The sequence below is a fragment of the Hoplias malabaricus genome, chromosome 15 (genome assembly GCF_029633855.1).
Source record: "Hoplias malabaricus isolate fHopMal1 chromosome 15, fHopMal1.hap1, whole genome shotgun sequence".
In the NCBI taxonomy this organism is placed as follows: domain Eukaryota; kingdom Metazoa; phylum Chordata; class Actinopteri; order Characiformes; family Erythrinidae; genus Hoplias; species Hoplias malabaricus.
The window spans coordinates 6220787-6248078 of NC_089814.1; the positions used below are offsets into that span (position 1 = coordinate 6220787).

The window sequence follows — 27292 nt, forward strand, 5'->3', positions numbered from 1 at the left end:
CACTCATCAACACACCACTACCACGTCAGTGTCACTGCAGCTCTGAGAATGATCCACCACCACATCACACCTGCTCTGTGGAGGTCCTGACCATTAAAGAGGGACGTCAGTGGTTTTCTTCACAGTGATCCATTTCACATCAGACCTTCATGTTTACACCTCAGTGACCGAGTTTTGCTGCAGTGGTGGAAAACTTTGGAATCTCTCTTAGAGTGAAAGAGATCCGGCTGGATTGTTCATTCATAACAGGACTGTATGTGAGAATGTTATACAGTCATCAAGTAGCGAGAGGTTTTTGCTCTGTATTAAACAGATATATGGTGAGACGTAATGTTTTGTGTTTGGATATTGCTGACAGATAGTAGTACATGTGGAAAGGGGATGTGTGTTTTGCGCAGTTAAGTGTGTCTCACAGAAAGGGATTAGCAGGCCAAATATTTACAGAGAGAAGCTCAGCTGAATGACTGACTCTGGACTGTATTTGTTTTGACCACGAATAAGATCCTTTTGTGTACATCACTGGAGTTGGATAAACTTCCACAAGCACAATCAAACACACACACAGAGTTCCAGTGTAATGGAGTTCATTCCCTTCATTCTGCATCCATCCACTTTTTTTTGGACGGCTTTGCAATGAGTTTCTATTTTCAGTTTGTGTTTAGATGTGGAGGCAATAAAAATATATAAAAAAATACATGGAGAGAAGAACCAGATCCATTCTGGCTCTGTGTATAACAGGGGACGTGCCCAGTGAATACACATTGTTTTCTCTTTAGTAAGAAAAGGCTCTGTGAATGTTTTGTTGGTTAAAATGATAATGAAAAGCTATAAAGAAAATGAAACTGTGAAGAAACCCTCAAAATCTGGTAGACCACAAAAACAGTCCCCACCTGAACCTCCCTGAAATCCCTGTGTGCGAAATGACAAATCTCTGTCTAGAATCCATTAGTAGGATGTGGACACACAAAAGAAAACCATCTGCAAACCACACATAGAAGCTGCTGGTGTTGAACCATGGGCCGACCGGACCGCAACGTCGCAGAGTGTGTTTGGAATTACACGGATCATAAAGCTGAAAATGCCACCAACTTCTAAGACTGAACTGTGAGATTGTGGAGAAATACTGCTGCATGGACACAGTAATGACGTCAAAATGGTGTAAAATGTGTTTAATCATAATAATATTTAGCTGTTATTGTTTCTGTTCAGTTTGTTATCTGAGGCTGAGGCATTAAAACCATGGACTGGAAGCTGTGTTGGTTATTAGCAGCCGACAGAGAAAACGACTCGTTTATTATAAGCATTTGAGTAGAGACAGTGCACTTCCACATGGAAATAAAACAGCTCCACTGCAGCTTTGTTTATTGCTTTGGGAGATTATGATGTTTACAGGAAACAGGAACATCATGGGCAAGAAAAAAAAAAAAACAGCTTTCAGGATCAGCTTTCAGGCCAAAAATCCTCTCCAACATCCAACCTGCCAGTCACGCTCATGGATATTTATTATTAAAATACACTCCAATGTCCCTTAGAGGAACCCTTAGATTTGTTGTCATTTGGGTACAGTGTAATGCAGTTAAATGATTGCTACATAGTAAAGACATGTCAGAATTCCTAAATACGTTCAAGCATCCGGCTAATGCCAAATTATGCATGCTCAAATCAGTAATGTGCACCTTATTGTATTGCTACGCTAAGTTATTACAGATGTCTTTCAGGGTTTTCCATGCTGTCATCTCAGAGCCAAAGTCTGCCACCAGACTCAATGCTACAATAAAGCAATATTTCAGCAGGAAATCAAATTTGTCATTTTTCCACATTTTGTCCAAATACGGCTGGTCAACCAAGGCACATTTGCGTCTTTAATAATGGAAGCTCGGATTTTAGCATGTAACTACTTCATCCTGATCAGGGTCACAGTGGGAGCTACAGGAATCATGGACAAAGGCAGTCCATCACAGGGCGTCTCACACACACCCAGTCATTCACATGCACACAGCTGGGGACAATTTCACACACCCAGGCACTCACACCTGTGGATCATTTCACACAGCCAGACTGAAACCCACGCAAGCATGCGGAGAACACACCACACTCCTCACAGACAGTGACCCAAGGTGGAGAGTGAACCCAGGACCCCGAGACCCTGGAGCTGTGTGACAGCGACACCACCTGTAGCACCATCACAACACCCTACCCCAGCTATAAGCATCATGTAGTCTCTATATCTATACCAAGTTGTCTGTTTTGATAAAGTTAATACAGAAGTCTTTCAGACATGATTTCTCCTATAGGCCGACAGTGTTCATACATCAGGGTTAATACATATGTTCAGTTACCATGCAGTTATTACAGTCTGGCAGGGTTTCCTTACAGTAATGTCAGTGTCGGGCCTCTCGAGTGGGATTAAACGCTACATTAAACCTCCATTTGATTATCGTTAAATTCAAACTTAGCCGTCAGTGAGCTGTTGGTGCTGAGAGGAAAAGCTTTACCTTGGCTGAAGTTTTCACTTCAACAAAACAAACATATTACACCACATCATCACCTAATGTCCATTACAAAATAAACACACCCACACACACACACATACATACATATGTACATCCACACAAACATATAAAAGACATACTGGGAGTAAGGGAGACCTACAGAGGTGAGAGAGAGAGAGAGAGAGAGACTCTTATAGAGTCTTACCACAAACTCTCTAGACTTTTTCAGAGACTCAGTGCTGTTGGTGTGTGTTTATTGTGCAGCCCACGAGTCTCATAACCTTCCTCTTGTGTTTTAGATTTTAAATGTATACAAGTCCTCCATAAATGTGTTTATTGCATCAAGACTTTTTTGACTTTTCTGTTGTTAGGGTCAATTTCGTCCCAGGTATCATTTTAAATCAGAAAACAATTACAAGTGCCAAATCTGGGCTCATAAACACATTACACACCAACAGTGTACAGCTGGCTCCTCCTACAACCACTCGAGCTTCAGTTAGGGGCTTCTATCTTTGTCTGTTTCACGAAACAAGGAAAAACAGACATGTCCAGACATGTAAGGCCCAGTCAGTTTAGAGTTGGTGTTTTGTATCGTGTACATCTCCAGTTTACAGTCTGCAACAATGAACAATTAAAACCAGTCCTTTCAGGGATAAGGAAGAATAACAAGGTCAACAAGACGTAAACAACAAATTGGTTGATAATTAATTGTTTTTAGGGCTGATTTGTTTCTTAAGACACGGGTCAAAACCGACCCATTAACATAAGAGATGGTAACAGAAAGCTAACACAGGAGGAAGGCTAACATACAGAGAGAGATCAGATGAGTTCAGTGTTGTTAATTCATGTGAACACTGCTATGATTTTGACCTTTAACCCGTCTGCCCTCTAATCATTACAGACTAACTAATGTAGATTACAGCGAAGAGTGGGTTAATGAGCTTCCCTCCATGGACCGACTCCTGGCTCTGTGTCTGATCAGAGTAACAGTTACACTCAAGTGTAGGTCATGCAGGTGCAAGGAAATGTCATCTTTCAAACATAAATAAAGAAATACTGCGTCAGTGTACAGGAATTTTCCAACCAACACTCTTGTTGTTTATTATTTTGGACTCTAATCTTTGGAAGATTAGAGCACACATTAGAAACAATTCCTTTTAAATTCCATATAATCCCAAAACAAGTTCATAGACCTTTCTCATGGCCGTATTAACCTCCATTTTTTAAATAGATTTTGGCCCTGAGGGTAAACATGAGAAAAATCACAGTGAAAATTGATTAATAAATTCTCTCTCAAAGCTATGGGCCCACAATCTTTGTGGCATGGTCCCAGTGGTGGGCACTGTAAACCCATTTCCAACACACCTGATCAGATCAAGCACTTCCGTATTGTACTGAACTCCTTTAAGTGGTTTAGACTCCTGACAAGCATGGTTTAATACTGGGCCGTTTATTAAGACATATGTGAACATAGTATGTGAACTTTCTGCCTTGCAAACTCTAGGACAAAATAAATAATGGGCTGAGACCAACTGGAGAGGTCTGTTCCTTCAAAAGGAAACCTGGTGCAATTAGTTTAACGTATGCACACAGAACAGGCCAAATATAGAAACCCTTGGCTCTAGAGGGAGAGTTAGCTGAAGCTAGGAGAGTAATCACACTTTAATTATAGCTAAGAAAGTGTTATGCATCACTAAATATATTCAGCCAAAAATCAATAACCGATATCAATAAAGATAAATTAATGTATTTTAGTGCTTATGGTTCATTAATATGCATTATTCATTCAAATTAGCATTAATTCTAATTTTCGTATTAATATGAATATAATATTAGAAATCATTACTGTCAATATTTTTGTGGGAGGCACGGTGGTGCAGCAGGTAGTGTCACTCCCGGTGACTGTCTGTGAGGAGTGTGGTGTGTTCTCCCTGTGTCTGCGTGGGTTTCCTCCGGGTGACTGTCTGTGAGGAGTGTGGTGTGTTCTCCCTGTGTCTGCGTGGGTTTCCTCCAGGTGACTGTCTGTGAGGAGTGGGGTGTGTTCTCCTTGTGTCTGCGTGGGTTTCCTCCAGGTGACTGTCTGTGAGGAGTGTGGTGTGTTCTGCCTGTGTCCGCGTGGGTTTCCTCCGGGTGACTGTCTGTGAGGAGTGTGGTGTGTTCTCCCTGTGTCTGCGTGGGTTTCCTCTGGGTGACTGTCTGTGAGGAGTGTGGTGTGTTCTCCCTGTGTCTGCGTGGGTTTCCTCCGGGTGCTCCGGTTTCCTCCCATAGTCCAAAAACACACGTTGGTAGGGTGATTGGCAACTCGAAAGTGTCCGTAGGTGAATGTGTGTGTAAGGACTGGTGCCCCCTCCAGGGTGTATTCCCGCCTTGCGCCCAATGATTCCAGGTAGGCTCTGGACCCACCGCGACCTTGAAGTGGATAAGGGTTACAGATAATGAATGAATTAATTACTGTCAATATTTATTTATTTTTTGGGACTGTACTCAATGCTTAATTAAAATGTGATTAATGTAAAGCACTAGGTCACTCCACATCTTATGTAACAGTGATTTCATCATCATAAAAACCTATGATAATGCTCTACGTATTGTCGTGGACTGCCTTGGTATAAAAAAAATACCAATAAACAACACGTATAAAACATGATGCCATTTGGTTGCCGGTCTTAGTCAGAGCTACTTGCTTTGGAAATATATCAAACTCTGGTTTTAAAAAAGGCAGCAGCCACTCTGCACATTAACATAAGCATTTAGACCCTATGTCAAACACTTCTCCTCAGACTCTCAAACACTCTTAGCAAACAACGCTAGTCCTGCGTAAATTACACAGCTGCTGTGGAACCTCTTAGAATATCCAACATCTATTAGCACAACAACACAAACACCACATAAACTCTACACAAACACTAGACACATTTGTGATACTGTGAATCCCTGGAAGTAGATCAAAGACACACACACACACACACACACACACACACACACACACAGCACCCTGCCATATGTTCCTGTCTCCATTTTGTTCCTTTTGTCCTTGTTTCAGTTGTTTTGGCCAAAGACGATATCACACTTCAGGAATTTTCCTGGCAGCAGCTCACTCTCACGTAAACACAGAAACAAGTAAATAAAGAGAATGTAGGAGATAATGAGATAATATTGTACAATTTGGGGGGGGTATAAAACCGTATATAATGAATTTCAAAAGGCGGATGTTATCTCAAAATGAGGGCGGTATTTACGACGTAGCCTACGTGTGGTGTGTCAAATTTCTGTTCCGTGTTTTTTCAATACAAGGCAAAAGAGTTAATTAATGTGTATTTAAGAGAGCCACAGGGAGGGGGCACTGTGGGAGCTCACTGACTGCTGATGTCATACTCTGAAAACAGGTGGGGAAAGTCACAAGCCCAATAGCCCACCACAGGAATGAAGAGAAATGAAGCTGAAAACAGACAAAACATTCAGAAGAGCTTTTACTCTACTTTATGCTCAAAGGTATGAGGCTTTATCCTCTAAATATGTGTTTGAGCTTCCGTTCACTGGAAAATCATCTGCTGTGTTGTGTTAAACCACAAGTCCCATCTGGGTGGAGTTTCCATGTTCTCCCTGTGTCTGCGTGGGTTTCCTCCTGGGCCTCGGGTTTTCTCCCATGGTATAAAAAACATGGAGGTTAGGTGAACTGGCTTCTCTCATAACCTGTCCTGGTGTGTGTTTTGAGCAGTGTTGGTTGTCAGGGTTGTGCTGAGCTGAACTGCACAGTGCAAAAACACTTCACTCAACCTACACTCACAGATATGAAGCTCATGCAGGTGTGTGTGTGTGTTGGGGGTGGGGATGACCCCTAAATGAAATGGTGTAGTAAAGTTGGTGTTCAGATGTTCTCAGAAATAAAACTTATTTTGGCACCATTAAGTGCCCTCCTAAAAGTCAGGGCTAAAAATACTGTAGGATTCTGTTGTGAGTCTGTTTGTGTGTGTGTGTGTGTGTGTGTGTGTAAAACTGGAGCTTCTAAAAGTAATGGAGGATAACACTGAGGTCACACTAATCTGAGCCTGAACTGTGGCCTGTAACTTGATCCTCATCAGCATTAGGAATGCAATATAGTGTGAAGGGAAACACACAGGTGTTTTCACACTCACTGACTAAACTAGCCACAAGCCACAGAGTGGACTGAGTTTGGTTTTGGGGGGAGGTGGTGGGGGGGGGTTGTAAGAGCTACAGTAAAACTCTTTCGTTAATGAAACCATAATTTCTTTCATAATTTGGTCATTTATTAATCTATAGTTATGGCTTTGCAGTTCTGACAAAATGGAGTCTTATTACAAGAGGAGATTTCTGCAGCGCTTTTGGCAGCATTCAGCCACGAGGGTATTAGGGAGGTCAGGTTGGACGATTAGTTCCAGATTACAGATGCAATTCAACTCATTACTAAATGCTGTGTTGTCACTCTAGAGAATGCAGTCCTCGCTGATGAGGGGCCTTATATCCTCTATGTATTGTGTGTATTTGTGTGAGGATTATATGGGAGCACCTTAAAGTAGTGGATCTATAAACACACAGTGGTCAATGAGATTATTAGAATAATGTAATCTCTATCTGTTCCCACCTTGAACCTGATTCTTGGTAGGCTGAATGAATGAATGAATGAATGAATGAATGAATGATCTAATTAATAATCTCAATCTAAATACCCTCCTTTTAACCCTTGAAGGGTGCATGTGTGTGTGGGTGGGGAGGGGTTTATCTAAGTCCTCCACTCTCTGTTTTAGGATAAAGCCACTGTAGAGCAGTGTTGAGATTTGTAGATGAAGTTTTATTTCAGCATCTGTAATAACTCCAGATGTGCATCACAGATCTGCCTTTATTAGACATAACACAAACAATGAAAGTGACATACTTTCATCTGTTTCCAATCGTTCAGCTCAGTTCTCAACACTGATTGCATTATTTTTTAAATGGCTATTTTTCATGTTTTTTACTTTGATAGCAGTTACAGAACCACGATGAACGGAATCAGGATTTATCCCACACACAGAGAGGACTGTCCTCCACGCCCCCTGTTTTTGCTGTATTTGTTTTGATTTGTTGTGTTTGTCGAGCTCTGACAGACCTGAACTAATCAGTGCATTACCAAGCCCCGAGTTGAAGTGGGTGGTTTACAGCAGGGAGAAGACTCCATCTCGTTTGGTAGATAAAGATGCGCTGCCGTTACATTGCATTGTGAACCATTGCTGCGCTGCCTTCACACCAGTTTCAAGGGCCTCCATGGCTGACTGACTGACCTTGCTTTTGCTGTCAGCCATTTGCACCAACTGGGGCGCTTTTCCCTCTCTCTCTCTCTCTCTCTCTCTCTCTCTCCTTTATAGCATGGACATGGTTAGTCATCTGACCTCAGCTAATTAGTTTCAGTAATGTTAAATCTCCAGGGTAAGTGTCCACATCTGGAACCACGCCACCACCAAATCCCACCTTAAAGATTATCCCTTCACCATTACAACTTCAACATGACGTTTTGAATGTTCCACCTTCACAGTTAACACTGTTGATGTGTCAGTTGTAGTGTTTAAGGTTAAATGACGAAGGTGGAATATTTAAAGAGGAATAACAATTTGTGCATCATCAGCAATGGACCACAGGTGAGGGGTTTCTGATAAAGTGGCCAGGGGGTGTCTATGTAGTTCTGCCATGGTTTGAAGAAATCATTTGGCTGTGTGTAAGATGTGAATGTATAGGCAGAGATAAACAGGTGTGGGTGTGTGGGGGTCCAAATATTTAAATTAATATTTATTACATCAGTAATAATAGTTTAATGATGTTTATTTTATTTTCATTGTTTGTGTTATGTCTAATAAAGGCAGATCTGTGATGCACATCTGGAGTTATTACAGATGCTGAAATAAAAAACTTCATCTACAAATCTCAACACTGCTCTACAGTGGCTTTATCCTAAAACAGAGAGTGGAAGATTTAGATAAACCCTCCCCACACACACACACATGCACCCTTCAAGGGTTAAAAGGAGGGTATTTAGATTGAGATTATTAATTAGTTCATTCATTCATTCATTTATTCATTTATTGTCCAGTTCAGGGTCGCGTTGGGTCTGGAGCCTACCCAGAATCACTGGGTGCAAAGCGGAAGAAAAAAAACAAAAGCGGATTTTTCCCAGCACAACATTATCCAGTGTGTCACACACACACGCTTTCCTTCGTCCCACAGTGCATCCAGGTGCTCTCTATCCCCCAGGTTCACAAAACTGTCCTTGTGTAAAGCATTTTTGAAGCAATGTTGGGTCCTATGCCAAATTACAGGTCAAATACCATGCATTGCTGTAAGTCCACATGCTGCAGAGAGAACACACATTTAATATGTAATCTCTGTTGATCCTGATCTGAACTACTGGACATCTTCCATTCACACTTCTGTAACGCCTGTTATCCACAGTCTTTATTCTGCTGTTGTTGAAAGCTTAAGGTTCCACTGCTGTGAATTGGATTTTGAGGTTTACTACAGAGATAAAAATGTACAGGGAAAAGTAGAAAATCTCCTGATGTGTTGTTCTGCAAGAAGTGAAGATATGTGAGATATAGTCAGGAAATAAGTGTTTATAGATGTATTAATACAGAAGTGTTTCCAGCCGTGACAGTACGTTTTATATCTGGTGCTTTTTACATCCCATATTTCATGAAGCTTGCAATGGACTGGCGTCATGTCACGAGTGAATTTGTGGCAGTGTCACCAGGGAGGATCCAGACCAGCATATTTTATGAAATTATTAATAATAACAAGAAGAAAAATAACAACAATGCTGTTAACACTATTACCACCACTAATAATAATCCTTAAACGTCCCAAAAACTAAATAAAAGAAGGTCCAGAATGCAGTGTACTGGTTTGATTTTATTTTTTGGATTAGCTTTTAAAAAGAAAACTGGTGCCATGTTGTAACTTAAAGCATTGTTTCGTCTACGCAGTCATCTTCCTCATCCTCCTCCACCTCGGACAGTGCTGGAGAGCTGGACACACGCAGAGGGGGCATCGGTGTTCGAAATAATTTCAAGTTGACACCGAGCGTCCCACAGCGCTCCGCCATTGACCTGCAACAGAGTCTCCTTCTGCGGTCCATCTGCAGGGACTCAGGCAACGTCATCTCAAACAGTAGTGGAGCAACACCCGGAGCGTCTTCAATCTTCTGAGCGGAGTTCTCCACAGGTTCTTTTGTTGGGGCGTCAGGTTTGAGCTTGCACCTTGTTCCACATGTCCTCCGTGAGGTCTTCCTCTCTGGTTTTGGTCCGGCAGGTGGGGTCGGCTGAGTGTATTTTAGGTTCAGAGCTTCAGGTGATGTTCTCTTGTCCCTCTGTTGGACAGTGCTGGACCTTTCCTGCACCTTGTCCAGTGAGCTAACTGGTGCTCTGGGCACAGGAGCTACGACCAGGGAAGAGACAGACGGTGTGAATTTGGTCCTCTGTGTCTGGTCCCTCTTCAACACAGCCACACTGGTCGGGAAGGTGCTGCTCTGTCTTCTCGGTTGAAGAGAAGCGTCTCTAGACGCAGCACATCCATGCCCTACCACACTCAGCTGAGGGAATTTGGTCCTAGGCTCTGAAGTAAAGCTGCCGTCTCCGGTAGCAGATGGCTTTCCAGCACTGCTCTGCAACAGAAGCGGTGACAGCTTTCCTGGGGTTTTGAGACGTGAGTTCAGATGTTTTTTCACAGTCTGAGGTTCTGTTCTCCACAGCTCTGGCAGGAAAGAACTGCCCTTTCTGTCAGGAGGAGTTGGTGCCTTTCCCACCACAATTAGCTGCAGGCCCTGAATGTTCTCCATTGATGTAGCTCTGTGAAACCTCTTCTGATAGGTGTCCTTCTTCATGACCACACCGCAGTAACGGTAGAAGTGTAGAAAAGAGAGGGCTGGAAGCTCACAGGTACTAGGTTCTTGTTTGGTTTGGTTCTTCTGTCCAAGTAAAGCTTGAGTCTACAGCGACTTGACCGTTTCAGTGAAAACACAGAAGTGAGTGTTACTCAAGCGACGTTTGAATATAAACCTGCATGCGTTCCATTATGATGCCTTCAGAATGCCCATATATGGTGTGATGACATCACACAGTGGTCTGACAAAGAATCCCAATCAGACCCACAGCTAAACTCTCACTTTATTTCACAGTGTTAAAGAGATACAGCCGCATGTACACAGACCATTTCACTTCCTCCGTGTGGTACAACCCTGTGCCTGTGAAACGGAATTCCCTACTTCATTTTTAGGGCGCTAATGTGTACGGCAGCCATTGTCCTCTGATTACCGGCATCATAAATTCCAATTTAAGCATGATTTTGAGGGCAATGCAATCTCCCACAATATACTGGTAATATAAAGTGAACATTGTGGAACATGACATAAGCTGAATGTGGACCATAATGCATTGCGAGTTTCTTTGTTACTCAGTAAAAGACGGTGGAAGTGTCCAAATTCATTTGTGTTTCTTAGCTCCATGAACTAAATAGTGCCTCACTATGGAGCACGATAATAATGAAGAAGCAGAGAGCCATTTTGATCACAGCCTGTGTTTTCTCTCTTAAAAACAAAGGTGCTACAAAAGGTTCTTGCAGCGATGCCACAGAAGAACCACTTTTGGTTCCATAAAGAACCATTTTTGCTGATATGTTTAAATTGGTAAAGAAACTTCAAAAATACTTTACACAAGGACAGTTTTGTGAACCTGGGGGATAGAGAGCACCTGGATGCACTGTGGGACGAAGGCAAGCATGTGTGTGTGACACACTGGACAATGTTGTGCTGGGAAAACTTTGGGACCTGGTATTCATGTGGACATTACTTTGATACGTACCGCCAACCTAAACGTTGTTGAATACCAGGCACACTCTTTCCTGTCAGTAGCCTTCCTTAATGGCAGTGGCTTTGTTGACAGCAGGACACTGCTCCCTGCTACAGCACAAACATCGCTAAGGAATGGTTTGAGGAACATGACAGAGAGTTCACGGCACTGACTTAGCCTCTGAATTCCCCAGATCACAATTCACTTGAGTGTCTGTGTGGGTTGGGCCTGAGAGTCTGTATTTTTGTACTTTAAGTTTGTGGTGTGTTAAGGTTTGTGTGTGTGTGTGTGTGTGTGTGTGTGTGTGTGTGTGTGTGAGAGAGAGAGAGAGAGAGAGAGAGAGAGATAAAGATGTCTGTGCTGGATCAAAATGGCAGTATCTAACTGCTCTGTGACAGGAGGAGCCCAAAATTAATATCTGTCACATCCTCAGCGCTAATCTCATTGACCTTCTCTGTAGAAAATCAGCCCTCTGTTTCTCCCTGTTTCCATTTATTACATTCTCCCCAAATTTTTATGTAAAATAAAAGTTAAAATAGCTTAATGCGGTAGATACATTTTGAAAATGCCCCCTCAATCAGAACAGTCCATATATGGAAACAAAACTGCAAAAATATATAGCTTGTTTACATTTGTTGGGCTTGTGACATCACAAGCATGAAAAGATTTAGTAAAGTTATTTCTGCGCTGTTTGAGTAGATGTGGGAACAGGATGAAACTTTGTGCTGTCAGGAAGTTAGTGTGAATGTTTACTCTTTATTCTTCAGTGGGGTTTTCTTCAGCCAATCAGAACAGAGGTCATTTTATTAATGTCACAGTAAGAAAAGAACCTGCTTTTTATTTTTATGGCATTTGAACATTGTAAAAATTCATTTATTCATTCATTATCTGTAACCCTTATCCAGTTCAGGGTCGCGGTGGGTCCAGAGCAGTCACCCGGAGGAAACCCACACAGACACAGGGAGAACACACCACACTCCTCACAGACAGTCACCCGGAGGAAACCCACACAGACACAGGGAGAACACACCACACTCCTCACAGACAGTCACCCAGAGGAAACCCACGCAGACACAGGGAGAACACACCACACTCCTCACAGGCAGTCACCCGGAGGAAACCCATGCAGACACAGGGAGAACACACCACACTCCTCACAGACAGTCACCCAGAGGAAACCCACGCAGACACAGGGAGAACACACCACACTCCTCACAGGCAGTCACCCGGAGGAAACCCATGCAGACACAGGGAGAACACACCACACTCCTCACAGACAGTCACCCAGAGGAAACCCACGCAGACACAGGGAGAACACACCACACTCCTCACAGACAGTCACCCGGAGGAAACCCACGCAGACACAGGGAGAACACACCACACTCCTCACAGGCAGTCACCCGGAGGAAACCCATGCAGACACAGGGAGAACACACCACACTCCTCACAGACAGTCACCCAGAGGAAACCCACGCAGACACAGGGAGAACACACCACACTCCTCACAGGCAGTCACCCGGAGGAAACCCATGCAGACACAGGGAGAACACACCACACTCCTCACAGACAGTCACCCAGAGGAAACCCACGCAGACACAGGGAGAACACACCACACTCCTCACAGACAGTCACCCAGAGGAAACCCACGCAGACACAGGGAGAACACACCACACTCCTCACAGACAGTCACCCGGAGGAAACCTACGCAGACACAGGGAGAACACACCAAATCCTCGTTGTAAAAATTATGAAATAGAAATTAATTATTGCTGTTCTAATGCCATGACATTATAAGCAGAGCTTTTTTTTAATATGATGTAAAATATGGATCATTTAAATTGTTGTGTATGATTTCAATTCAACACACTTTTCTCTGATATGTTGGTGCACTGAAAAAAAAGTCCTGTGTTTGTGTACAGCCCTGTCTCAGTAAATGGGATACAAACAAAACCCTGCTCCAGTCAATCAGCAGCAGGGGGCTGTGCTTGTGTGTCAGAGCAATGGCCTCTGGAGGAGTCTGGGCTCTGGAGATACCCCCAAACATTGAAAAGCATGAAAAGAGATGAGGATGATGCTCTATTCCTGCTTTATTTTAAAATAAAAATATCCTGATAATTTTTGCCTTTTAACAGAAAACTCGTGATTCCTTTTTGTCTAAGTCTAGTGTCGCTACATTAGCAATGCACTTGATGAATGTGGGGGATATCAAACCTTGTTCAACAGTCGTTCTCCCGAATTTAATGCAGCATTTTTAATTACATGCCGTTATACTTTTGGAATCCTGATCTTTCACTTATGACGCTCTAGACCACACAGCCATTAGCAGTGACCTGGAGGACATGTTGTAATGTACAGTAATTGCATACAGCTATAAAAGTTTATGACTTTAAAGACTATTGCTTATAGTTAAGAGTCTCTGGGTTTGATTTACTGCTCCATAAAATCCTAAACATCGCCAAGGATCAGTAGATTGCCTCTGATCTGCACCCTCCACGACCCAGTGTAGACAATCAGACTGACTGGCGTTTGTAATACGCTCAGCGAGCGTAAGCTCCAAGTCACCCAGGTTTGATAAGACTGTAAACAGTCTTCCTGCAGCTACAAATACAGATTGGACTTGTTTTAGAAGATGACTGGTGGTCTTACAGGACAATTCCGGGTATTCTGTGTGACTTGATGATCAGACACTGTGTGTTTACTCTGCATTTACGGTATCTGCTGATTTTACGCACTGTATATTTATGGGATCTGCTGCATGTCTAAGTTTGGCTTATTGTGATATTCCTCCCTTCCTGTGGAGTTGGGGTAAATCTGGTATAGTTTGCAATTCTGTTTCACTCTCAACTCTTATCTATGGATGTCCAAATCTGTGTTCTGATAAAGACTTCTGGAAAGGGTCCATTCCTGTAAGTGTACATTACCCGCCTCGGTTCAATGTCTGTGAGGAGGTTGGTGCATTCTCCTGCAGCTCAGTGGGTTTCCTTTGGGTGGCCCGGTTTCCACAGTCCAAAAAACACATATTGACAGGTGGGTTTGCTGTGTGAAAAGGTCCGGAAGTGTGAGTGACTGGGTGAGTGTGTGAATCCGTCCAAACTTATGTATGACTGGGTGAACATGGGGCCGGGGGGGGGTGGTCATCCTGGGTGCGATCCCACTTTATTCCAAGTATTCCAACTCTGGACCTGAATGAATGAATGAATGAATGATGCTTATTCATATAGGTTTTGTTGGTTTATTCATTTCTGTGTCACATTATTAAAGATTCAATGAAAATCCCAACCTTTAAAGAGTGTCCTAAGGGAAACTATGAGAGAATCCGTGATAAAAGTAAAAACAAAGCTATGAGTCAATAAATAAATCTGTAAAATATTTGTTGGAAAACTGTGCGCGGCCGAGTCCTGGACGTTCAGGGTGCGTTTGTGTGTTTAGATGGGGGCTGTGTGTTTGTACAGTATTGCTATAAGTACAGGCAACACAGCTGGAGAAGAGGGAGGTGGGGAAGAGTGAGAGAGATGGAGGGAGGGGGCAGTACAATAAAATCAGGGAGACGTGAGAGTGTATTTACACAAACGTTAAACATCATTAACAGATTTAAGAAAAACACAGTCACACATTGTCATTGTGTTTTTAATTTGGATTCGTATGGAGTACTGTTTTAATATCGTGACCATTTTATTAGAAACCATTCCCTTGTGGCTCCACTTTCATCCTGTTTGTGTTAGTCATTCTCAGTTCATTCAGGAATGGTCAGTGTCTGACTAATAGCAATCACTGTGGACTATAGTCCAGTTTCTTCCCCCCATATCTCATACCCCAACCAAGCAGGTATGACTGGGGTGGTGGGTCTGTGTATGCAGAGAAAAAGGCAGACTACAGTCTGTAATTTGGTCAGTGGAGCTGTTAAATGGACAGTGAGTGTAGATACAAAGAAGGCGTTCCTAATCTAGTGATTGGTCAATGTAGAAATGTGTTGTTTCTGGACAGGAAGGTATACATATATATATATATATATAAAGTATATTGGGTTTAGGAATTTGTGTATGAGGAGAGAGAAACAGAGCGAGAGAGAGAGTATGATTCGTCAAGTGTGTAAACGTATGACCTCCTCTTCTCACAGCTCAGATTTATTGTGGTCTCTCTGCACACTCGGGCTGTGTCTGTCTGTGGGTTATCCATCATGCTGTCCATATTTATGTTTTCAGGAGAGTGTTGGAGACTCAGAGTTGTCCCAGGCCACCATCTGGGAGCTTGTGTATCTGTTTCCTGTGACGGTGTAGGTTTTATTTTATTTTTCACGAATAGACACACACCCCAAAAGTTGGCCCAACAGTCTTTTACTTAATTATTTTTATTTCACTGAAGTATTAAAAGCCATATTGTTCTTTGTGTAATATCTTTAATATTACTTTAGCCATATTACTTTATGGAAACTTTTCTACACCGTGTTTATATCAGCCTTTCGCTGTGTGTGTGTATTGCTTGTGCACGTATATCAGTGTGTAAATCCTGAAGGCTTAGGACACACACTCACACTCACACTCAAATCCGTTATCACTCAGAGTTTTGTAGATTTGTATCCCTCCTGAGCTTCTCTCTGTTGCTCTGGTCTTTTACTCTCTCTCTCTCTCTCTCTCTCTCTCTCTCTCAGTAGCTCAGAGTTAGAGCTGCTGAGCTGCTCTAGAGGTTCTGTGGGATTTTTATTGTTTTTCACATTTAAAGTTTCCCTATATTTTACCCAGTTTCTCCCCCCACCCAGGACCGTCTCAGGCTCTAAATCACAGACACTTTACTGACTAGGTTCAGACACACACTGTGTTTTAAATGGTCCCCTCATCACTTTGCTCTTAATTAGAAACTCAGGAACAGTATATAGACCACTGTATTAGAGGAAATATAAAATGTCCACTAACCATTTTTGACCATAGGCCAACAGACTATTATGGAATTCATATTCATAACAGATTCAGTTTAGCAGTTTTCCACACTAACATTACAGTGTATCACTTTCCAAAAGTCTCAGGATGGGATTGACAGGTATTCTGATCTCTGTCTATGTTTTGAACAAAGCCCAGAATAGTTCCTCACACAGTAAATAGATCCCCAATTGATTCCACTACCTACTGAATAGGACATGGTTTCTGACATTGTCCAGAATCTGATTTTTGATATGCACTATGCACTATATATTAATTAGGGCACGGTTAATACATAGCCCTACACCATGCAGGTTAACCATGCTGCTGGCATGTATTTGTGCCAGTGTTTCACCAAGTACAGTAATAGACACCAGATTTAGTCTGTACTTTAATCTCTCTCCATTACAATCAACTCCATTCAATATGTAAGATAAACACTATCAGATTTTATGGTGTAATCTGTAGCTCCACGCTTTGTTTCTCTTGAAAACCGGGGGTCATCCCATGTTTTGTAGCGTTCTCAGGGTAAAAGTGCTGATACTGAGTTATTTATCCGCTCTGATGTCCTAATGAATACCATCATAGAACAGAGGAGTCCTGTATCAGCATTTTCAACTCTGAGATCCAGTCAGTGTGTGCCAAGAGAGCCAAGAAGACACACTGTGCTCTTAAAAAGAACTACGATGTCATGTATCAACCAGGAGTGTAACAAAACAAAATAATGATATGCATTAATAAATACGAACATCTCAATTTAATGCGTACAGATGAAGTAGCATCTGAGTCTTTTAGAAGTAAGACAAAATTCTGTAGTAGAAAGTCACTGCATGAGCTCAGAAATATTGTCAAAAAAAGTCTTTGAAAATCATTCACAAATGCAAAGAAACAAATGCCTTCTCTGGGCCCCAGCTCATTTAATGTGGACTGAGACAGTGGAAAAATGTCTTGTGCTAAGACAAATCTAATTTTTTTTTATTATTTTGGTAAATCATGGAGGCCACATCCTCCAGGCTAAAGATGAGAGGGACCGTCCAGCTTGTTATAAGCACAGAGTTCAAAAACTAGCATCAATTATAGCATGGAGTTGCATTAGTGCACGCATCTGTGAAGGCACCGTTAATGATGAATGATATACATATTGGAGCAACAGGCTGGTGTCTAGACAATGTCGATTACAACAGCATGATTCCTTAGTAAAAGATGTCCAAGTGGTAAAATCTTCCATATCTGTGACCCATTGAAAACTATTGGTGCATTATGCAATCAAAAGCACTGGAATGGAGACCCAAGGCCGTTGAACAGCTGAAATCCTATAACAGCAAGAATGAGAAAATATTTCACTTTCGATACTACAACAACTGGAATCAGTTCCCAGATGTTTAGAGTGTTGTTATAAAAGAGGCGATGGAACATCGTGGTAAACACGCTCCTGTCCCAACTTGTTGCTGGCATCAGACTCAAAAAAGCTTTCTTGGTTTCAACATTTATAGTGTTGTATTTGTAGTATTTCAGTTAAATATAGGGTTTAAATGATTGGCACATCATTAGGTTTCATCTTTATTTACAATTTGACCAACGTCTCAACTTTTTTGCAAGTGGGGTTTGTATACAGGAGGTCCTCGGGTTACGTCTGTCCTGAGTTAGGATGTTTCGTGGTTACGACACATCTCCCATTTATCGACTTCAGTGATTTTGCGTCGTAAACGTCGTAACGTGAATGTCGTGTTTGGTGTGTGTGGCGCGGCGGAAGAATACACGGTTACGCGGCTCGGGACCGAGGAGGATAGGTGTTAGGATAGGATAAGTGCTTACAGTATGTTATTTATGTACAGTATGTACGTATGTTCTGACTTACACCGAAAATCGGTTTACGACGCGACGTAGGAACGGATCAACGTCGTAAGTCGAGGACCCCCTGTATTGTGAATTAATGTGCTTAATTAATTCAAACTCATATGTACAGAATCGTAATGTATTGTACAGTAAAGTGTTTTGTTTCAGAGTGAACACTGCATGGGGAGTCTGGTGGATTTTAATATTTTAATGTTGTTTACGGGCATTTTTAATTAGGCTTCCTTTTTTAAGTACATGCATTTGTAACTCGTTAGCATTAACAGCTGTGCATGTTTGAAGGACGTAAATGATTTATAATTAAATTCAAGTCCCACCTGCTTTGCTGATTTATTTGTTGGCTTCAAACTAAATGCTGTGCCTTTAACCAGGCCATTAAGAAATGATTAGTGTGCTTTAATTTCCTCAGGCTGCTCTGTTTGGCCATTGTGTTCACTTGCTCATGTGTGTGTCTGTGTGGGGAGGGGGTTGGGTGGAGGTTTTTATGACCTGCTTTATGTCCAGTTGTATTCTCCTGAGCCAGAGTATGAGATCATATTACTAACATCTTAATAAAAAGGTTTTAATTCCATACACTCATTCCATAACTCATGTGATTGGTTCTAGCTTTGAATTCTACATAATAAACATATGCTACATGCCCAAATGTTTGTAGACACCAAAATTCTTCTGAAACTACAAGCACTACCCTTCAGAGAAGGCTCTATATCAAAACATTTCTGTGAAAAATTGGGTTGCATTTAGTCACCCCACATGTGTGAGGTCAGCTTCATCACTCCAGAGAGCGCAGGCCCATTGCCAATGGCTATGGTGAGGTTAATCTCATATACTTTATATTGGCAGGGCATTTCTTTGGAGATAATAGAAGTTCAGTGTGGGCATTTGTAACAGCTGAATGAACAAATCCCTTCTAAACTCAGTAGAACGTGTGTCTGAAAACATTTGGAAAGTCAGTGTCTAAGAATCTAGTAGAGAAATTCATAGGAATATGAAACAAGACCACCTCCCTGTGTGTGTGTGTGTGTGTGTGTGTGTGTGTGTGTGTGTGTGTGTGTGTGTGTGTGTGTGTGTTTGTGTCTGTGTAACTTACAGGAATTTCAGCACACATCAAACAAGCCCATATTTTTTTTTCCCTGTGAATTAGACCACCTAAGCAGCTGCAGTTCATTCTATACAAAGCAGAAACCATCTCAAAGTGCAGGTCTCTGGGCTTTAATGCTTTTAAAACCAAACCTCTGCATTGGTTCCCACTGTTCCTTTTCCCTCTGAGCTACAAAACAAACTCTGTCAAAGTGTAACCTTTTGTAATTCTCACATATTTAACACCGACAGCTGAAACTCCTACCTGTGTTAGCCACAAACGCCGTCATGTTTTTTCCAGTCACTGCTGGTCAGATGTAACTTTACCTCCTTAATCCAATGACTCACACACAACTGAAGTCCAAACTCTCCCAGAAAACAAAAGCTTTATAAAGCTAAGCACCTGCTGCCTTTGGGGTGTTTACACTGGCATGGCAACAGCATGGTTTTACTAAGTTCACTCCTTAGAAATGCACTACTAAAAAAGCCTTTTAATCTATTTTATAATTTTTCATTCATTCATTGTCTGTAAGTGCTTATCCAATTTAGGGCCTCGGTGTGTCCCTCGCCTACCCGGAATCACTGGGTGCAAGGTGGGAATATACTCTGGAGGGGGTGCCAGTCCTTCACAGGGTGACACACACTCACACATTTTCTCACACACTCACACCTACGGACACTTTTGAGTCACCAGTCCACCTACCAATGTGTGTTTTTGGGGCATGGGAGGAAACTGGAGCACCCGGTCCTCACAAACAGTCACCCAGAGGAAACCCACGCAGACACAGGGAGAACACACCACACTCCTCACAGACAGTCACCCGGAGGAAACCCACGCAGACACAGAGAGAACACACCACACTCCTCACAGACAGTCACCCGGAGGAAACCCACACAGACACAGGTTATCCAATTTAGGGCCGCGGTGCAAGGTGGGAATATACTCTGGAGGGGGTGCCAGTCCTTCACAGGGTGACACACACTCACACATTTCCTCACACACTCACACCTACGGACACTTTTGAGTCACCAGTCCACCTACCAATGTGTGTTTTTGGGGCATGGGAGGAAACTGGAGCACCCGGAGGAAACCCACGCAGACACAGAGAGAACACACCACACTCCTCACAGACAGTCACCCGGAGGAAACCCACGCAGACACAGAGAGAACACACCACACTCCTCACAGACAGTCACCTGGAGGAAACCCACGCAGACACAGGGAGAACACACCACACTCCTCACAGACAGTCACCTGGAGGAAACCCACGCAGACACAGAGAGAACACACCACACTCCTCACAGACAGTCACCCGGAGGAAACCCACGCAGACACAGGGAGAACACACCACACTCCTCACAGACAGTCACCCGGAGGAAACCCACGCAGACACAGGGAGAACACACCACACTCCTCACAGACAGTCACCCGGAGGAAACCCACGCAGACACAGGGAGAACACACCACACTCCTCACAGACAGTCACCCGGAGGAAACCCACGCAGACACAGGGAGAACACACCACACTCCTCACAGACAGTCACCCGGAGGAAACCCACGCAGACACAGGGAGAACACACCACACTCCTCACAGACAGTCACCTGGAGGAAACCCACGCAGACACAGGGAGAACACACCACACTCCTCACAGACAGTCACCTGGAGGAAACCCAGACAGACACAGAGAGAACACACCACACTCCTCACAGACAGTCACCTGGAGCAGGACTTGAACCCACAACCTCCAGGACCCTGGAGCTAAACAGGTTTAGGCCTGACCAGTACTGTGACGTACTGTTGAATCTGTCACCATGTTCACATTTGGCCTCCTGATTATCCCCATCTTCCAAAATGTGGCTCTGTCATTGCTTTTTTACCTAAACGCTGGTCTGTGGTGAGTTCAATTGCGCAAGCTGGAGCCACATCATACAGGTGGATGCTGCATGCAGGTGGTGTTTGAGGCACTATCATGTTTGTATTATTTGTCCAGGCCTTTTTGGTGGCCACTTTTCTTATAATAACACAGATAGCTCTATGCTTTATGGAATGAACATATCACACTGAACACTACTAACCGTACTAGAATAGATTATAATTCATCTGCTGCTCCTAAAGTGATGAAGTTAAATCACAGCCGTTCTGATCAATGGCATGTTTCACATCTGTTAACAACCAAGTCAATAACCCTGTGGTTCAGTGAGTTGTGAGATTGCGTGAAGTCTCTGTGTGTGGTGTAAAAAAGGGCTGTTTTTGCTGCTGCTTTGTTCTGACTGTGTGGAGTGAGTTGTGGTGAGGTTTGCTGGAGGTTGGGAGTTGTGATCAGTTTCCTGGAGTGGTCTCCTGCCAGTTCCATGTCAAGTCCAGATTTGGCTGAACATCATGAAAATGGAAAACAGGACATAAATAATGAAATTCAAGGTCGGGATGTATCCAGTTGGGGGTTGATTTATTCAGAAAGTGATGCTGATGGGCCTGGGGCAGGCCAGATTGGCAGGGATGTTTGTTGTAGTCTGTTATAGTCATTAAAGTTCAGGGTGTCTGTCAGGCCAGACTGAAGCTATAGTGCCTGTCAGCTGGCTGTTCAACACGGTCTAATACAAATGGGCATCTTCTAAGTCACTTTGCCATAAGAACATATGGTTGTTGGCAAGGGTTTGACCCACCAGGTGAAATTACATGCTTTGCTGTTTTTTCTCGGAGGCTGCAATCAATTCTTAACAGTTTACTGCATACATTAGGGCGCAGTCCAATAAGAATCACCTACTTCAGAATTCCCAGCATTCCATACAGGAGTGAAATGGGGAAAAATACATTTTTTTTCCAGATTCCACAACATTTCAGTGTTTCATGAAAGCACATTATTACATATACGTTCAATTCAAAGTGAAATTGAGAGAGTAAACGTGAAGTAGATGAGTGTGGTTCTGATAATGTATACAGTATGTAATAGTGAACCAGTCAGTTGTAATGTTGTGGATGGAGCTATAAGTAGATTATCCCACTGTGTGATGATGGGTCAGTAATTTTAATGATCGAAAATAACTATAACACATTGTACAATATAACACTGTTTATCTGCTGGGCTTCACTTGTAGCTGAGCATCCAGCCACTTATTGTAAACTCTTCAGTAAATGTAATACAGAGCTAGACAATGAGCAAAATAGAATGCAAGGTGTCCGTAGACTTTGGCCAGGATGTGTACATGACTCTGTGAAATGTGATTAATGACTCTAGTTGTTGTCTGATACAGAGCAGAGTCTTATTAAACATTTTAAAACATTGGATCCGTTCTCCATTGCGTGGAAATGGGTCAGACCTGGTCCTGAACTGTTTTTTTTTCTTGTGCGGAAAGTAAAGTGGACCCCTGAGGATGACTTCAGGGAACTGTGTTGAGATTAAGACCAGAAAAAGCCCCAAAACAGGCCAGAAAAACCCTGCAAGCTTTCTTCTGTCTGTCTTAGTGCTGATGCTGTTATTAGATTCTGGGTTTGGATCCTTAATCCCTTAAAACCAAAGGCTTATTCCAACCTGAGGATCATTATTCAGTTGCTACATGGAAAGGAATACAAATGGTCGTACTTACAGAAGGGTGTAATGAAAGTTTGGCCATGTAAGGGGTGGTTCTTTGATAAACAGATCCAATGGAATGTCATAAATATCCTAATCCAAAGCTTTGAAGACCTTTCTTAAGAGAGCAAAAAGTCATTTTCTACATTTTCTACATTTTCTTCTTGACGTTATGAAACAGCTTTGACACTGACATCTAGTGGCATGGATGTGTCTGAGATTTTCGTCTTTTAAAGACCCCCACCAGTGAAAATCAAGCTGCAGGTGAGTGGTGGAGGGATGGGTGGAGAGAGAGGATATTGCTTATTGATTGGTTCACATGTTCCAAATGAAGGCCATGGTGTAGAGTTGCATCTAAGTCACTTTTAAGGCATTTGTAATAGATATAACTTCTAAGTATGTCATGCTGATGAGTTTTTAGGGGTTTAATTGAAGACTGGATGGTCACTTTATAAATGAGCACTCTCATATGGGGGACCCACTCTATGAAGTATGAGCTGGTCATTTTTTTCTGGTTTTATCCTTTTAATATAAAAACATTCCCAGATTCTGGTACATGCTCTTGGAACATTCATTTGGGTTTTTGTGGGGGTTTTTCCCCTTTATATTTATTTTCAATTTTCTTTGTCACCTCCACATCCTTTCAGACCCATACTGCTGATATGAAGTGAGAGGGGAGTTTGATTTTATCCTCTCTGTCAAAGATGAAAGCTTTGTACTGTAATAATGAATAGGCTATTGATCTTCATTCATTCATTCATTGTCTGTAAGCGCTTATCCAGTTCAGGGGCCCGGTGGGTCCGGAGCCTACCTGGAATCATTGGGCGCAAGGAGGGAATACACCCTGGAGGGGGCACCCGGAGGAAACCCACGCAGACACAGAGAGAACACACCACACTCCTCACAGACAGGCACCCGGAGGAAACCCACGCAGTCACAGGGAGAACACACCACACTCCTCACAGACAGTCACCCGGAGGAAACCCACGCAGACACAGAGAACACACCACACTCCTCACAGACAGTCACCCAGAGGAAACCCACGCAGACACAGAGAACACACCACACTCCTCACAGACAGGCACCCGGAGGAAACCCACACAGACACAGGGAGATCACACCACACTCCTCACAGACAGTCACCCGGAGGAAACCCACACAGACACAGGGAGAACACACCACACTCCTCACAGACAGTCACCCTGAGGAAACCCACGCAGACACAGAGAGAACACACCACACTCCTCACAGACAGTCACCCAGAGGAAACCCACGCAGACACAAGGAGAACACACCACACTCCTCACAGACAGTCACCCGGAGGAAACCCACACAGACACAGAGAGAACACACCACACTCCTCACAGACTGTCACCCAGAGGAAACCCACGCAGACACAGAGAGAACACACCACACTCCTCACAGACTGTCACCCAGAGGAAACCCACGCAGACACAGGGAGAACACACCACACTCCTCACAGACTGTCACCCAGAGGAAACCCACGCAGACACAGAGAGAACACACCACACTCCTCACAGACTGTCACCCAGAGGAAACCCACGCAGACACAGGGAGAACACACCACACTCCTCACAGACAGTCACCTGGAGCGGGACTCAAACCCACAACCTCCAGGTCCCTGGAGCTGTGTGACTACAACACATATAACCTTTAAACCTCAGTAAAACTTAATTCAGCTGAAGTTAGTTGAACTGAACTGTTCTGGCCTCTGTCCATCATCCAAGAGCATCTCTTTCTGGCCTCATCCCTTTTTTGTAACACTGTGTTTTGGTTGGTATTCATTCATTTATAGCATTGTGTTTAAATTACTCCATGGGCCTCATTTCTGCTCTTTATTTTTCTGTGTGTTTTTAGGAAAAAGTGCTGTGAGGGCTTTAAATTTGTCTTGGGCCAATGCATTCCAGAAGGTAAGAACTCTCTCTCTCTCTCTCTCGACCACGCTGCTGAATTCGGAAACCTATCCCCAGCGTCCCATAGGCGTCCTAAATGGAAAACCCCTTTAAAAGAAAATCCTCAAGTCTGCTTCTGTGTTGTTTTAACCTTTCCTCAGTATTCAGACAGTGTCTGCTCATGCGTAACAATTGCGTGATTGTGATTAGCATGGGATTTCTACAGTGGGAATACAATCATAAAATTAACACACGACCAACATAACTGTCTCTTAGATGCATGGGTTTGGATCCGAGCTCTAAACCACTAACACGATTTTGCTCAGGGCTGTCAGCGTCTGTGCCAGGTCCTGCCCCACCATCAACAATTTACACACTGTGTGTGTATTAGTGGTTTGTTTTATGTTCCTCTATGAGGCAGTTTAATGGTTTATTTTCTGTACGGCTGAAGCGCTGTCCTCACCTGATCCAGTCGTCTCTGATGAGACGCACAGAGCTGCAGTCGAATAAAGGGCCACCATTTTTCCCAGACTCAGATATAGATACAGAATCACAAGCTGGACTTTCTCTGATTGGACAGTGTTAGCGAGTGCACCAACCTTAACCAATCATTAAGGCCCTGCCTAGTGGTGGGAGATTGTGAGCCAGGAACCACAAGGTTATTGCTTCAAATCTCCGAACACCAGCTGGCGGGGGAATACACTTGGGTCTGTTCCCTTTATCCCTCACTACCGCAGACACCATTGTTTTGCTGGGAATACTATGTAGAGATTTCATCAGACATGAAATTCTGGTCCAAAGAGAATTCTGTGTCCGAGCCTGACCCACACTGCCCCAAACCAAAGCCTGAAACTGAGCCCAAAAAAAGCAGAACCCGACCTGGATCATTTCATCAGAGTCCTTAACGGACCCCAGCATAAAGCAGTCCCATCCAAAACTGACCCAAACCAGCTCATCATCACCCAGCGTGTCAGATTCAACCGACATGGGAGTTGTGGGTTGAAGGGTCATCATTGCAGAGGTCAATGGCCAAGAGCTTGTGTGATTTCCTGTGTGTGTGTGTGTTTGTTTGTGTGTGTAGATTATGATGTGTGCGCAGGCGCCCCCTGTGAGCAGCAGTGTACAGACCACTTCGGACGAGTGGTCTGCACCTGTTACCCTGGTTACCGTTATGATCGAGACCGCCATAGAAATCGAGAGAAACCGTACTGCCTCGGTGAGTAACAGTCACACATCGGTGGTCCAAAACATTTGCATTAACTTCTAATAGCTACATTTCATTGACAAATAAGATGCTTTCTTTCTCCTGTTGTGCTACTCTTTTGGATATGTGAGGTTTTGATCTTGTAGTGAGTCAGAGACAGTGTTTTGGTCATGCTCTAGCCCTAGTCTCAGGATGCTATCGGCTTAGTGTTTCTAGTTGGTGGACTGTCCTCAGTCCAGCAGAGACCCCGAGGGCTTTAAAAACTCCAGCAGCACTGCTGTGTCTGATCCGCTCGTCTGATCACCGAAGTACAGAGCGCAGAAGGGCTAACAGGCTACGGACTCAGAATTCCTGTATGGTCATTGGAGCTCAGAGAATTTAAAATGAGTGTAAAAACAAGGAGGTCGTTTTAAAGATGTGGTGTATATTCGTTAATAACGTAGATAAATGTAGATATTTTTATGTTCTCCGGGGTAAAATTAATCTAAAGCAAATAAAACTGAACAAATGAATGTTTTCACTTTCTCGCCTCTCTACTCAGACATTGATGAATGTTCCAGCAAGAACGAAACGGTGTGTTCACAAATCTGCATCAACACCCCCGGCAGCTACAGGTGTGAGTGCGAGAAGGGCTTTTACCTGGAGCAGGATGGGAAGACCTGCAGCAAGGGCGAGAGAGGTGACCTTCTAACACTCTCTCGCTCACTCGCTCACGCTCTCTCCATTCACACACTCACCCCATACATCATTTTCTCCCTCATTCTCGCTCTCTCTTCTTTCACACACTCTTTCTGCTGCATGTACTGTGTTGAGTAAATGTAGATGTGCTACATCTTTTACTGTGTACACCACGGTGTTAATAAGTGCTGTGGTGTTGAGGCAGGTCGCCTACAGCCGACTCGTCTCAGGGACACTCCCCCAGTGGAGAGCAGAATGACGAGGCTGATGAAGCTTCATGGAGCGTTGTTGTGTGATATCTGCCGTTTCCTCTTTGAACTCAGTTCTGCTTATATCGAATATTTACTGGAGTGGGTTCTCTGAGCAGCTTCGGTGTCTACTTTTTGGAAAGGGTTGGATGTTGGAACATTGCTGTGAGGATTTGATTGTATTCCTCCAACAGACTGTTAGTGAAGTCAGGTAAAGAGGTTTGATGTTTCATATATGGGTCACAAAATCCAGCCCAGCTCTTGTCAAATGTGCTCAGTGGAGCTCCACCAAATAACGCATGTCCACTACTACACAGCCCACTGCTGGGGTGGCTTTATAACTCCTCAAACTGACATTTGGCATTGGTCAAAATGACTTCATGCTCATGTTCCTCCTGACAGGTCTTCCGGCCTGTGCTGTGAGACCGCTACAGATGATCCAGAATGCTGCAGCACGCCTGGTTTTCAACCAGCCTAAAAGAGCACATGTCATGCCCTTATTAGTTGAG

At 43.3% G+C, this 27292-nt stretch overlaps 1 protein-coding gene across 2 annotated transcripts in view; it reads left to right on the forward strand.

Annotated features, from left to right (window-relative positions):
- The window catches only part of ccbe1 (collagen and calcium binding EGF domains 1), an 87305-nt gene that overhangs the window by 40839 nt on the left and 19174 nt on the right, over positions 1-27292 (forward strand). For both annotated transcript variants that reach the window (XM_066645970.1, XM_066645971.1), the window contains exons 3-5: positions 24619-24671; positions 25735-25869; positions 26399-26536. In XM_066645970.1, coding sequence (XP_066502067.1) covers positions 24619-24671; positions 25735-25869; positions 26399-26536 — 326 coding nt within the window. The remainder of the gene's footprint in view (positions 1-24618; positions 24672-25734; positions 25870-26398; positions 26537-27292) is intronic.